The following is a 15,074-nucleotide window of genomic DNA, read 5'->3' on the forward strand; positions in this document are numbered from 1 at the left end:
GCAACTGAAAGTGTAAAATCTTTTGAAGAAAAAGTTGTGGGTCTCAAACAATAAAGAAATATGAATGAACTGATCTTTCACTTTGATGTAGAACTTGGTCATAGTGAACTCATATGCTCTGCATATCATAATCCACATGAATCTTTACAACACTAATATGTTCCTTCATGGAATGAGTGGCGAATAGTCGCCATTGTATTGTTCTCGTATGTGTCGTCGCTATATTCATAACTTTGATTAGATGGTAGCAGTCTTGTATCTCCTTCAAACTAAAGAAAGAAGTGGTCTGTAACAAGGCTTTACACAGCATCAATGATCAATGTATCAGAAAACTCTTCTTGCATGAATCTCTAGGTAGCTGTGCTGCCATTCTTTCAAACCCTAACAAAACCCCACCATAAATTCTGGCAATCAATAGAGAAACATTCTAGACCCAACTTTTTCATAATGAAGATGTCAAGCTCAAGCATATATCAATACAGGTTCTACAATCTCAATGAGTTTCTATAATTATCATCACCTCCTTTATAGTAAATCATATGATCACCAAAACTTGGAAAACCATCTGTGTTATCAGCAATCATCCATAGAATTAGAGAAGCAGTTGCCTCAGTTAATGTTTGTTTGATCATTCTGCTAACAACTTCGAACTCAATGGATAACGATTTTGAGACCGTGTAAATCTTTTCTTACATGTATTCGACAACTGATCCATCAACCTGTTAAATGTTGCAATATCAGGTATGAACTCCTTGTCCAACATCTCATCCACAAGCCTTTCCCCTTCCACCTTGTTGCCTTCCATGGTGTAGCCAGAAAGTAAAATGTAGTATGTTTTGGTGTCTGGTTCAAACCCCTTGCTTGAAGCCAACAATCTCAACCTATTAGCTTCCTCTGTTTTCTTCACATTGCACAGATCTTGGAGAAGAGAGTTAAATGTCACACTGTCAGGAACCATACCTTCTTTAAGCATCTTCTCTGTTACAGTCAATGCTTCATTCGCTCTCCCTACTTTCCTCAACCCTTCGACCAAAGTGGTCGAAGCAATGATGCTGGGAACGTTTCCTCCCCTCCACAGCTCATCCACAACTTCTAGAGCTTTGCCTGCATTTCCTCCCCCACAAAGATTCTCAATAACACCAAAATAATCGTAGTCTTCAGGCAATGCTCGCTTCCTCGAAAAATCAATCAAAATTTCACTCGCCTCAAGAACCCTGCCTTCCCTACAGAGCCCATCCACTACAATTTCACAAGTGACACTAGAGAATTTGCATCCCAGTTGTATCATCTCGCAAGCCATGGCAATCCCATCCTCAAACTTTCCCTCCCTGAAGAACCCTTTAATCAGAGTATTGAAACTTACCACATTTGGGCTACAACCCTTTTCCCTCATCTCCTTGAACAATTCTAGAGCCAGCGCAAACTGTGAATTGCGACAATACCCACTAATCAAAATGTTAAAAGTATACACATCAGGCTTAACCCTATCGCTAAGCATCCTATCATAAAACCCTAGAGCCCTATCAAATCTTCCAGACTTCACAAACCCATTAATCAAAACATTATAAACAACAACGCTAGGCCTCCCATCAATCAGTCTCCGCATGGACTCAAAAGCGACAACAGCCTCATCAAATTTCCCAGCTCTACAGAACGCACTAATGGAAAATTGAAAAATGGATTCCGTTTGAGGGCAAGAGAAAATACCGTCGGAGCAGGGGCATGGAGAGGAGGCCAAGAACTGGAGGAGAGACTTGAGGTCGGGAAATCGATCGGTGGTGGCGAGGGTTCTAGCCATCCATGCGAAGGTAAAGTGATCATGGCGGAAGGAGTCGATGGTGGAGGCCCAATTGAAGATGTGGAAATCGTAGTGGGAGAATTTGGGGTGGAAATGGAGCTTGGATTTGAGGAAATGGAGGAGATTATTGGGGGTGAAGGGGAGGGAAAGGTGGGTTTTGAGGAAATGGAGGAGTTGAGTGTAATGGTGGGGGGAAAGAAAGAGTGAGATTGGGAAGAGGGGCGGGAAGGGCTTGAGGCGGAGAGGGTAAAATTGCGTCCGGCAATGGAGACGGCGGTGCCGGCGGCGGAGTTTGAAGCTTTCTTAGAATCGGTGGGAGCTTCTTCATCACCATTACTGAGCTCTGCGAAAGCTGGAGAATTGAATGCCTGGGTTTCAGGTGGGTGAAGGGAAGCCCCATAAACTCCACGATTTAGTTTAAGACCATGATAGCTTAGTCCAAAGTTTGAATAATCTCATCAATCATCGATATTTTTTTTTAAGTCCGTGTTACGGTTAGAATACATGATTTTTTAATCGAACAAATCTTAATTAATTAGGTTTAAATTGATAATTATCGTTTTTCGGTAGGAACAAGATTGCTCACCATTAATATTTAAGAATCAGAGGGATGTTGTGTAAAATTATATGAACAAATGTATTTTTTGGGAAAGTATCGTTTTTAACACTAAATTTTCTAGGTATATCAATTTTTACTATAAACTTTCCATTCAATCAAATTATAATATTAAAATTGGATAAATGTTTCAACATGCCTCATAAATTTTATTTTATAAAGTGTTGCAACTTTTATCCAAATTTTATTTAAAAAGGTATTTACATATATCAAATGAATTATAAAAAGTATATTTTGTATTAATTTCAGGGTTCAGACAAAAATGATAATATAGTGAATTTTTTTTTGTTGAAATTTGTTGACGAAGTTATTTAATAGTCGAATTTGTGTATCAAATCAAGCTTAATTTTATCCCAAGCTTGTTTCTAACTAAATTAGCGAGTTTCTACATTTGTTTTTATAGAAAAAAAAAATAGTGGGCGAGTAAGTGGAAATTGAATAGAGGGTAAAAATTACAATATTGATCTAAATTTAGATCAGTTTCATTGATGAAATTATATTATAATAACTCAATTCAATTGACATACTACAACAATATTTAAATACCGATATTAATGATTGAAATTTTATTATAACTAAATTCCATAAAACATTGTTGAAATTTACAACTATTGGCTTATTTGGTTTGCAATCCGAAAAAATTCGGATTCGATTTAGTGAATATGTGTTTGACAAATTTATTTTTAAAAAGTGTTTTTGAATGATGTGATTCAAACAGTGGAAATTTTAAAAACAACCTTTAACCTTTTATGTTTTCGACGTTTTCAGATTTTAAATTTGAAACTTTAAATGTAGATTATATTAAAAAATAAAAACGTTTGATTAATATGTTGTTTCATGTTATAAGCTCATTTCATTTTTTTTTGTTAAAATTAAACTATGTAAAATATAATATATTATAAATTATATAATATTGTAAAATAATAATTATACAGAATTTATAACAAAAATATTGATAAATTAATTTATAATATTTTATATTTAACTAAATGGTTAGTTGGGAACTCAAATTAGTTTACAAATATATTATTAAACACACGTTAAATAATTTTTTAAATTTAAATTTAATTTTCAAATCAATTATCAAATATATATTTGAAGAACGACTTGTTATCCATTGTTTTCAGATTTTTATTTTTAAATTACCAACAAAAGCATCTTAAAAGTATTTGAATATTAAAAAATAAAAATGGGGAGAAGATGCTGACGCAGATTGGCGTCAGTGGCGGTCCAGGTGGATAATTTTTATGCAAACACGTGGCAAATGGCGAGCCAATGGTTAAACATAGTGAGGATTGAGCGGTAAAAAAAATTCTGGTCGCCCAAACAAAAAAGTCGTACAGGCGGTGCCGTCGTACCAGTGAGAGACAAGTGTCACATCCAAGGTGCCACGGCGGCGACAGTGGGCCCCACTTTGGACAGTCTTTTCAAGTAGAAGACAAAAACAAAGAACGGAATGTTGGAGAAAAACAATGATTTTTTTTATTCTTGTGTCCACAAAACTCAAAAGTGGTTCGAAAAGTTATATGTTCTTTTTCCTCTCTTTTTCTTTTGAGGAAGATTTAGAGAGATATAGAGAATGAATGAATGAGAAAGGAAGAATGGAGTGGTTTGAAAATGGAAATGGCTTCATTTTGTTGTCATGCAATGATAGCTAAATTGCTTAAGGGGTACAATAATATTCTTATTCATCAGCTACTTTCTTTATGGAGAAGCTAACGGATACCTTAGCCATCTAAACCCAATTTTTTTAAAGCATATCTATGATTATATTATAAATGAGAAAAAAGTTATTCAAACTATACAACCCAACTCTTAGGCAGGCTCGAGCTCTAAATAATTTGTTAAGGACCAGAAAAATCAAATTAGTAAAAAAGTCAAAGGCGGACAAAACAACTTGATCTAAACCTACAAGTTGGGCATGTGGGAAAATGGTCATTCATCAACAACTATTTACTATCATCATAATGGGAGTAGTTCTTAATATGTAACTATTTTATTGGGAATGCGACCCAAGTCTCGCATTGGCTAAACAAAGAATAGATCGTGAATATATAAGAATTGAATAACATATCCATTGGTTTAAGATATTTTAGGTGAAATCAAAGCAAAATCGTAAGAATCATGCTCAAAGCAGACATTCAGGTACTGTTGTATTTAACATATTTAAGCAATATTCAGGATTAGACAAAAGACGAGACAGTACATTCTTTAAACTTGATAGTATTGTCCTTGGAAACAACCAAATATGTTGATAAAGAAGTAGGTTTATTTGTAAATTGGTAATGTTGAAGGCATAAGCTAAAAGGCACGTATGAAACCTGAAAAGAAAAACAAGTAAAGTCGGTTTGGATTTGGATTGGGCAGATTACTTCATCGTGATCGGGGGTGGCAGGATATTTATTTGTGTCTATAAAAATCTTTGGCTCCTACTATTTTTATATCTTCCACACCAACACACTACTGCCACTCCTTTCCCACTATAACACATTTCCCATCAAAACTCAATCCCATCCCACATTGATGATTTTTTTTTTATATATATATATTTTTCCCAGTTTTGCCAATGATATTTTAAATTTCCCACTTAAACAAACCAAGATTTTTTTATATAGTTTCGCAAAGGTTTTTTACATTATCTAAGACATTATGCTAAATGTAAAGTTTCTGCTCCTTATAAGATCGGAAGCAGCCGCAGGGAAAAAAGAGATCTTTCCTAGTGCTAACTTAGATCTCGACTGATGAAAATAAAGAACATTTGTGGCCGAAGCTTGGCCAAACATGCGCTTGCATTGGGTTAGCAGAAAATCCTAAACATCAATCCCTACGTCAAAAATTTCTCTTTATTTTTTGGGAGTTTGTTCAAATATCACACGACACATTTGTTAAAATGTAGAATGTGTAATTTTGAATTGAATTTTTAAAAGATTCAATTTCTTGAGGCGGGTTGAATTAATTAACGCCGTAGATATTAAAATTTTAAAATTATTGAAAGATGGCACAAAGGCTATTAATTTAGTCCGGAAAAGGTTGTTGGATAAAACATATTATTTAAATATACCTTGGAACAGAAGTTTTACGTGAAGTAAATTTTTTGGTTCATAGATATATAGAGTCAATTTGATTAGTTTCTAATTCCTATTATGGGGTGTACTCTTGACTATAAATCGCCATTTGGTTGCTTATCTGGTCAAATCATAATGATGATGTGGCAAAGACCAACTTGGCTGCTTAGGTGGCAAAATTGCCATTACAACAATTTGTTGGTATTTTTTTTATATATATTCTTAAGTATATATTGTGGCGGGAGATTCAAACTTAAGAACTCCTAATCGGACATAAGTGTCTTAATTATCCTCAATGACAATTTGTTTTATTTTTACTTTTTTATTAGTCTTATTATTCAAAAAAGGAGGTAGGGTCTATTATTTTCTTTTTTTTTTCACTATTTTTAATAACGGATAACCATTCGTATTTTCTTTAGTAATTTGAACATATAACTCAAACTGGTCAACCATCAACGGTTCTATTTAATACATTATAATTATATTAATTCTAAAAAAAAACTAGGTTTTCTTTCCATTTTAATTGGTAACTTTGAAAGGGGAAAACTAATTATTCTTAACTGGCTTCACTTGTAATCTTCCCAATGAAGTCATTTCCAAGCAAAATTGTAAACCATTGGGCTTGTGTTTATACGATTATTTTTATTTTCTTAGTGTTATTAATAAATATGATAGGTTAAACGGTACGTTTCCCTTTAGGTCGAATAAATGGATAATAGTTAAGAATCTGATATTTTAAGCAAACTCTAATAAAATATTATATGAACAACTTCATTTTCTCTAACATAAGTTACCGTGTTTGGCCAACTTAATTAGCATTCATATTTATGTAGTTAAAACTTGAAAAAGAAAGTAGTAGACTTGACCATAAAATTATCAAATACAACAAATTAAAGTTCCTATTAATTTCTGAGAACATACCTTTTTTTTTATATATAAAGTTTGGAATTCTTTGTTGGTTTATAGTTTTTTTTTTTTAACAAATCGCACCCCTAGGGTCTAGATCAGATTATAAATCGTAAAATATATTTTTGATTCCTCTCTCTCTTTATATATTTTTTTCAATACAACAAATTGAGAGAATATGGAGGTTCGAACCTTCAACGTTAAAGGAAGTAGTAGATGTCAATTATAGTTGGGTTATGCTCATGTTGTTATTTTCAATTCTATAATTAGCCTTATTATCTGCTCTTACAATTTAAATATTCAAATTCTCTCTGCTTACATTTTTTGAACTTGTTGCCATTAGGAGTTTTTAAGTATGGGATGAGAGAGGAAGGGAAAAAGGAGAGAATTTTGTAGAGCTTCCACTAGTAAAAGCAATGTAGAAATATTTGAGATAAAAAAGGATTATTGTGAAAGCATGCGTGTTGACAAACCCCATCACTAACCCCAAATAAACTTCAACTTCCCATTCTCCCATCATTCATTCCCCTTTTTTCTCCCCATTCCCAAAAAAAAAAAAAAAAAACAGTCTGTCACAATTAAAAGTGGAATCTTCATCATCGTTTATACATATAGGAATGTAAAAGGAACTTTTGGTTATATACCTACAAATTAAGGTTTCTTTTTGCTTCATATGATAAAGAGTATATATATATGACTTGCGTGACATGTCAGCAAGCGATCTAGTATGAATTCTGATGTGGACTTAAACTAGTTGCTAACTTATAAATAGAATCTTGCACTGATGTGGTTTTCGACCATATACACTCTAAGACTTAAATTAGTACGAGTACTAGTTGATGTTGAGTCGAGTTAAGTTTAATATCAAGAGATTTTTACATACTTTTGAGAAAGTAGGACTTTGTCTTTTTATAAGAGAACATTTAGAAATAGTGCCTCAAGGCATCCGTATCTATCATTTTTGTAGATATTCTGTCGACAATCAGTAGATTTCTTGTCGGTCAAAATCTTCCGGACACATTTTTTCCTCCTCGTCCTTACCGTATCTAAGATGAGGCTAAAACACATTGTGCCTCAACGAGGGAGGATTTCGAATTTGCACTTGATTTTACCCCTTTTCTTTTTCTTTTTTTTAGTAATCTTCTATCTATCAAATTAATATCCAAGTAATAAATAAATAAACAAGAGTTTGTTAAGTTTGATTTTGCCATCTCTCTCTTCTATCCTTGTTTGCACTAGGATTATTGCATTAAAATATTTTACCAAATTGACCTTGGGAGTTTGGAAAAATCACGAAACAAACCCATCTTCCTCATACGAAAGATTACAACAGCATTTTGCAAGTGGTCCAGTAAATGAGCAGGTAATTTAGGCCATACCTGGATCATGAAAAAGCGTTTCTTTTTGTTCTTATTAATTTAAAAGCTTATAAATTAATTATAATACTCTCTTTAATGGAGAGTGCCACCAACGTCAGGATGACTGCTCTATAACATAAGACCATGAACAATAATATTCTTTTTCACATTCAAAAAATATTTTAACATTTTTCTTATATTTTATCCAAATAATTTCAATTGGTGTTTAACCTAATATTAAAATAGTCTCTATACGTTTTAAAAATCATATTCATATTCGTACTCACCTCGACATTTAGATGGTGAATATCGTTGTCTCTCTTTCTTTTTGACGAAAAATTACCAAACTATAGAAGAAAAATGATATTAAACTTTCAATATCAACGATATTTTTTAGATTTTGTAACCAATGCACTACAAAGAAAGAGAAAAAAAAAAGAAAAAGAGAAAATATCGAACAATTTTCTACAAAGAGAAAGAAAGAAAAAAGAAGAAAAATATTTGTAGTTGCTAAAATTTTCCAAACATAAAAGGAACACGTCTCTGTAGCAAATTAAAGCCCCTCATGGTTGGGGTAGGAACTTAGAATATAATGTCGTCAACTGTCAAGAATCCCTTTCATGGACGACTTCTTTATTCACATAAATATATAATATATTCCCATTTTGGCATTTTCTAGTTAATTTAGTATGTTATTTTATTCTTTTTAAATAGAAAACAGCCATCGTTACATTAATTTTTCATGGCAAACAATTCTTTTATCCACTTAACAGATCAACGTAAATAATTAAAGGTTATTATAATTTGATTTTCACATTTAACAATATTACTTGACAACATCACCGTAGCTCTAAATGACAGAGGCATGATACTAATATTAGAATCCATATAAATGAATTAAATTTATCTTAAGCTTTTGGGTTGAGTGGTGGTTTATTCATTCTTAAGATGGTATCAGAGCGGGGATCATCAAAATAAGCAAGAATACTATTTCTACGAAAAATAGTATTTCAATCGAAATATTAAAAGAGAGCGGTAACTCTTTTTCTCATTAATAAATGTGGGGCCGCATGGGGAAAATAGTCAATGTGGCATTTTGGAAGACCACAGGGACGGAGTCAACCGTATGGACGCCATCCCACGATTGGATCTTGGATTTGGTGGGCCCCACACTCCACCTTTTTTTATCAATTTATATATATTTATTTATTTATTTATTTTAATGTGCCCTTTAATTAGTTGATTCTTCCCTCCCCATCCTAGTTCCTACCTTCATAGTTCATGTACTTCTTTCGTTGACTTCCACTCTTTTTTTTCCTCCAAATATATATTATTTAATATATTCTTCCTGAATAATTGTTAGATATAAATTCAAAATTTATCTATCCTCTGATAATAATTCAATATAAATATAAGTTTATAATATAGTTTTTAAATTATTTCTTATATATTTAGCAACATAGAACTGACAGCTACAATATTTCAACCCTTCAAATAATTTTTTATTCCTCTCTTTTTTGTTTTCTTTTACTTGAACTTGTTGACTTACACTTTTGACCGAATTCACACAATAAAAATATGGAAGATCTATGACACCTAAGAAAACTAAAATCAAAGGTAAACCCACATAAATTTAGCTTAAAGTGGACGATATACTAAATTTATGTGAATAAAATTATCTCTAATATATGGTCCCAAATAGACTTACCAATTTGAGAACATGTTTTTCCAAATTATAGTGTGCTACAATAGGGACTAGCCTAGACAATGAAAAAGCAAGAAATACAAGAAGTCCAATAAACACAACCATTTTTGTTTGAACATTGTTCATCCAACTTTTTAGTACATTTCCATTTCGATAAAAAAAAAAAAGTACTTTTTTTATTTAATTCAAATTCCATTTAGATTTTGTTACAAATAATATTAATAAACCACACACTCATGTAGTTCGTCAACTATAATAATACGTACGTATTTGTTTTAAAAATGATTTTAAGTTAGTTTATAAAATCTACAAACAATATCGTATTATTTGATTTTTTTTGTTATTTCTGATCAAATGTTCAGCCTTATCAATTTCTTTAAATACTAGTTTATGAAATAAAATAAATATGATCAATAGATTTTTACGAACCTCTTTTTGAAATATAAGAATATATAGTTTTTAAAATCTCAAGTATAATATGTAATTGTTTCATTGTTGCTAATTATTGTAAAATGTGGAGGGACCATCCTGTTAACTTATAATTCATTACATAGTCTTTTAAATTGATCAATTAATCAATTACTAAACAATATTTTTTTTATAATCTAGAGGTCCTTGACTTATTCAAAACATTTAATTTTATAAGTTTGTTTGATTTTTTTAGTTCAACATGTGAGTGGGGATACGAACCTACGATCTTTTAGTTGGAGATAGATACCTTAATCCGTTGAACTATGTTCAGGTTGACAGTTTGGTTGATTTTAAAATCGTATTTGTGCAATTTTGTGTTAATCTCCAACAATTATTGAGAGTAAGCAATTTTATCCTTAAGTATTTTATTATTTTTTAAAGAATCAATAGATTAATTTGACATCAATTGATTTTAGCTAAAATTTAAGTAGAGTTAACACCTTAGTCCTTACATTGTTTACTCTTGGTTGACCCATTCTTAAACATGCTAAAATTCTTGTGATGGGTCATATGATCATTGATAATTGTTGAAGAGAGTGGCATTATTTATTGCCTTTGAAATGATCAAAGTTGTGTGTAAGAAAATAACTTATCCATCGTAATTATTACCCAAATGAAAAATGATGTAAATGTGTGTGGAATTATTTTATTGTTACTTTAACTTTAAAAAGTTATATAATAAAGCTATAATTTTGAATAAATTCCATAGGTTTCCCATTTCAATTCAATTATTCCTAAAACTATTTCAAAAACTTTACTTTTCACTAACCCAACCCATTACACCAAGCATCATAATTATTTTCTCTTAATGCATTATGACGAGTTTAAATTTTTAATAATTACATTTCACTACCTGTGAGCTATCTTTAGCGTTAATGTTAGGACCAATAAAATATTTCACTCCAAATTTTCATATATTTAAGAACATAAAATTGTTTTTGAAAAAGTCAAAATCACTTTAAAATTCTTTAAGATTTGTGAAAATGTATTTTTAAATGGGTTTTTGTTCCATGCTCGATTGAAAAACACTTCAAAAAGAGATTTTTAGAAGAGAGAACCAAACATCTGTTATTTAACTTTTTTTACTAAAATGCTTATTCTTAAGTTTTTGTTTTAGAAAAAGAAAACAATTATTTTAAAAGCATAAAAAAACAGCTCGCTAATTTTTTAATCCAATAGCAAAACAAACCAAAAGTAATAAACCTAACAAACAAAAAAATCAATATTTTTTAAGTGTTTAATAATTTCTTTTGTTAAATTATAAATTTACTAATATTATTATTTATTCAGTCTCTAAAATTAAAAAAAAAATTAATTACATTTTAAAACCACATATTATATTTCATGCCAATATGAGATTTGAGAATTGAGATTCGAATATACACCAATGACTTTTCTAGAGAAATAAAAAATATTTTAATCAATAAAATCATTTCATGTATGTCCTATTAGTATATTATAAATTAGCTTGTTCATTAAATAAAATTTGGCTAAATTACTATAATCCAACTCATTAAAATATTATAAATTTTTTTCTTAAAAAAGCATGATGTGACTATATAAATATCTCAAAATAATCAATAAAAGTTTTGGAATTAAAACAAATTAAGAAAATATAGTACAAATACAATGAAAAAGCTACAGAAGGTCCAATGGAGATCCTCAAGGGCAGAGAGAGAAAATGGGAGGAGGGCATTTGTGTAATATGAACAAGAAATTAGGGCAAAAGGTTAAGGTAGAATCTTTAAATACCACTCCAATTCATGACCGCACTACTCCCTCCCCCATCTTCACTCCCAGAATTCAGAAACAAAAAACAAAACAAAAAAACGAAGATTATTAAGAAAAAAGAAATGGGGAATTGCTTGTTTGTGGAGGAGAAACCGATCAGAATCATGAAATCCGACGGCAAAATCCTGGAATACAAATCCCCGACCAGAGTTTTCCAAGTCCTCTCGGATTTCTCCGGCGGCCACGCCATCGCCGACGCCGTTCCGGTCACCCACCATCTCCACCACAGCGCCAAGCTCCTCTCCGGCCATCTCTACTTTCTCATCCCGACCGATTCGGCTCCGGAAGCCGAGGAAAAGCCGAAGAAGGCGGTCCGGTTCGCTGTTCCGGAGAAGGAAACCGGCGAAGGCGAAATCAGCGGCGGGCGTGCGATTCGGATAAAGGTGGTGATGACGAAGAAGGAGCTGGAAGAGATGATTGAAAATGGGGGGATTTGGGGCGATGAAATGATGAGTAAGATTAAAAGTAGTGGAGAAATTAGTTGCAGAGATGAATTGGAAAAGGAGGAATTGCAGAGATGGAAGCCCGCTCTCGAAAGCATACCGGAAACTGAAATTGATTGCAATACCTAACTTCTTCTTCTTCTTCTTCTTCTTCTTCTTCTTCCATTTGATCTCTGTATTACAATTACAATTACAGTTTCTCTGTTAGTTTAGATATACACAGAGTAAAGTAAAAGTAAAAGTGTAACAAACTTCAAAGATGATGATAGAAAGCAACATAGTTTTGGTCACATAATTAACCAATTCTCTCTCTCTCTCTCTCTCTCTCTCTCTCTCTCTCTCTCTCTATTTAACTTTACTTTCTAAACAATTAGTAAAAGTTAATGTCATCAATTTAAAAGGGGGTGTTCATGTACTTGGGACGGAGAAGCCTTCTTCCTTATCTCATTTTTCTGTCTCTAGTTTTTTAGTACAATATGTAGAGGTGGAAGATTGAATTGATAACCTCTACCGCTGAACTATTCTCGCTTTTGCATAATATTTCGAGTTTATATATCCAAACAATGGGGTTGGAGACAAGATGAAGAGACTAAATAGGGATTCTCCACCGTGTAAGATAGATTTCACGCCTTCTAAGATTTATGGATATCACTGGATTGAATTTTATGTGATTTGATCGATTAGTTCATTCCTAATTTGTAATATTGGCATTTAAGGATAATTTTGAGGGTCAAAGTGAGTATAGCTCACGATGATTGACATATATCTCCAACTCCCACGTCCTCAGAAAAATCACGCTTTGTATCCTATAAAAAGTGACATTCTTTTTAAACACATTAAATTTATGCTATGAGATAAAATTTGTCTTAAAAACAGATTAATGTGTAGTTAAAGATTAGTGAAGAAAAATGTTGTTGGTGACTTCTGCCGATCTTCCTCATGCTCGTTAGTGCAATCACTTATCTTTCTCTCTCTTTACTTTTACATAATATAAAATATGGGGGAAAAAATCCTTTAGCTCCATTAAACATTAAAAGTAAAGGAATAATAATAATTATTAATTAGATAATAGGGTATGGGGAAGAAGGTGGGTTGGGTTGGTGTGTATTTAAAAGCACAAAAGTAAGATACAATCTAAGCTTCAACATTATCTAAATTCAAAAACCTTAATCAGCTGCTTGATGTTGATGGAGATATGTTTTGGATTTTGAATCTCTATGACTTTTTGTTACGTTGCTAGGCCCTTCCGACTACGAGAATTAAATTTGACAGAATTTGTGTGATGTGATAAATAGTGAGATAAACAATTAAAGGTTATTATAACTTAGAAGTTCATAGCAATTACGCCTTCAGACTTTTAAAATAACGAGCTAAAACACTAGAGTTGTAAGGTTAGAATATAATTGCTCAAGTTTAAAGTTAAAAAAATACAATTACAACAACTTTTATGGTTGTAACCAGGGCTCAAAATGTCGAGAGCCATGTCGACATGTCCGACATGTCGAAATGTCGACAAAATTTCGACTGTGTCTTTTTTCTCTCTCTCTTCTTCTTTTAAGGTTATTTTATTTTCATCCTCTTCCTACTATGTCATTATAGTCTATAATTTCTCACAAGCTCGATAATTGTAATCTTTATCTGTTCAATGAAACATTCGAATTTTAATACTGTATAAAGTATAACTAATAAGATTTGGAATTTGCGATAATTTCTAATCCAATCTAGTCCTTACTCACACAATTGAACAATATATGTGAAATATTTACATATATAAAGATTGAAATAATCTTAGAATTTTTTAAAAATAAAATATTATTATATATAAATAGTGGTGAAACATGAAGTAGAATAGGTAACTTAATTAATACCAAAAAGATGATATCGGAGAATCTAGTACACTAATATCGGAGGATCTAGTGCACTATCTTGATAACTTTGATATAAATTACAATAGTTCTCCCCGATCATCCTAAACTGAAAGTTTTGAAGGTAGTTGCTCATCAGAATATGAAGCACATATGAATCTCATTGATACATAATTTGGATGAATGACACAATCACGAGGTTGAGGTGTTTGAAAATTGTGTAAATTTGATTGGGAAGTTGGATTGATGATTGATTTGAAAATGTGTTTGAAAAATGTGTAAATTCAAATTTGAAAATGGAAGTAGGTAAAAAGTAAACAGGAGTTAATTAGAATTTAGAAATGTGTTTGGAAACCAAGTCGGTAATTATCTCATTTCCAAACATTAAAGAAGTAGTCAAAAGTTTACAATTGAAGTTTACTTTACATATTCAAATAATTTCCATCAATCTTCATTAAAGGAAAAAATCTTTTTTCGATATTTCCATCGACATCGACATTTTCATAAGTAAAATGGTCATATTATTACATTTAATGAATTATAGGCTAATTAAGCTACAATTCAAGTTTTATTTACTAATTCAAAAAATTTCTATCAATTTCCACAATTTCCATTATTTTTCCCGAAATATCCATCGACATCGATATGTCCGTAAAATCGGAACCTCGACATTTTCATCGACATCGACATTTTGAACACTGGTTGTAACATGATTTTTACAATTTTTTCTAAAATTTAAATAATAAGTGATTTACCAATATTTAAACGTCACTCTTGACAATAAGATGAATTTGTAGTTTAAAATAGTTAAAATATAATTAAAGATAATATAATACTTTATCAATAATAGAAATTAATTAATCACAATTAAGCTTAGATATATTAATGATTTCATCCGTTGGTTTTGCAACAATTTCATTTTCTTACTATTTTTGTAAAATTAACTTACAAAATGTCTATACTCGAGAGATTAACAATAGAACGAAGAGATGATTAATGAGTCATATTAACATAATAAGACACTTTCATGAGTATAATTATTGAAAATTATGGCGA

General features: G+C 31.4%; 2 protein-coding genes across 2 annotated transcripts; one reads left to right on the forward strand and one right to left on the reverse strand.

Moving 5' to 3' along the window:
- Window positions 1-428: 428 nt before the first annotated feature.
- Window positions 429-2,244, reverse strand: LOC111005319 (pentatricopeptide (PPR) repeat-containing protein). The gene is given in 2 exon segments (XM_022276777.2): window positions 429-1,994; window positions 1,996-2,244. Coding segments are annotated over 2 exon segments (1,569 nt in total). The 5' UTR covers window positions 2,199-2,244; the 3' UTR covers window positions 429-628.
- Window positions 2,245-11,676: 9,432 nt separating this feature from the next.
- Window positions 11,677-12,456, forward strand: LOC111005826 (uncharacterized). Its single transcript, XM_022277464.2, has one exon. It carries the CDS (start codon window positions 11,683-11,685, stop codon window positions 12,280-12,282), a length of 600 nt encoding a protein of 199 aa, XP_022133156.2. The 5' UTR covers window positions 11,677-11,682; the 3' UTR covers window positions 12,283-12,456.
- The last annotated feature ends 2,618 nt before the right edge of the window (window positions 12,457-15,074 follow it).

The sequence above is a fragment of the Momordica charantia genome (genome assembly GCF_013281855.1).
Source record: "Momordica charantia cultivar OHB3-1 chromosome 1 unlocalized genomic scaffold, Mcharantia_2.0 BLBB01000001.1, whole genome shotgun sequence".
NCBI lineage: Eukaryota > Viridiplantae > Streptophyta > Magnoliopsida > Cucurbitales > Cucurbitaceae > Momordica > Momordica charantia.

Bases quoted from the DNA above. Each gene is read 5' to 3' on its own strand.
- LOC111005826 (XM_022277464.2), top strand. From the start codon at position 11,683: ATGACCGCACTACTCCCTCCCCCATCTTCACTCCCAGAATTCAGAAAC.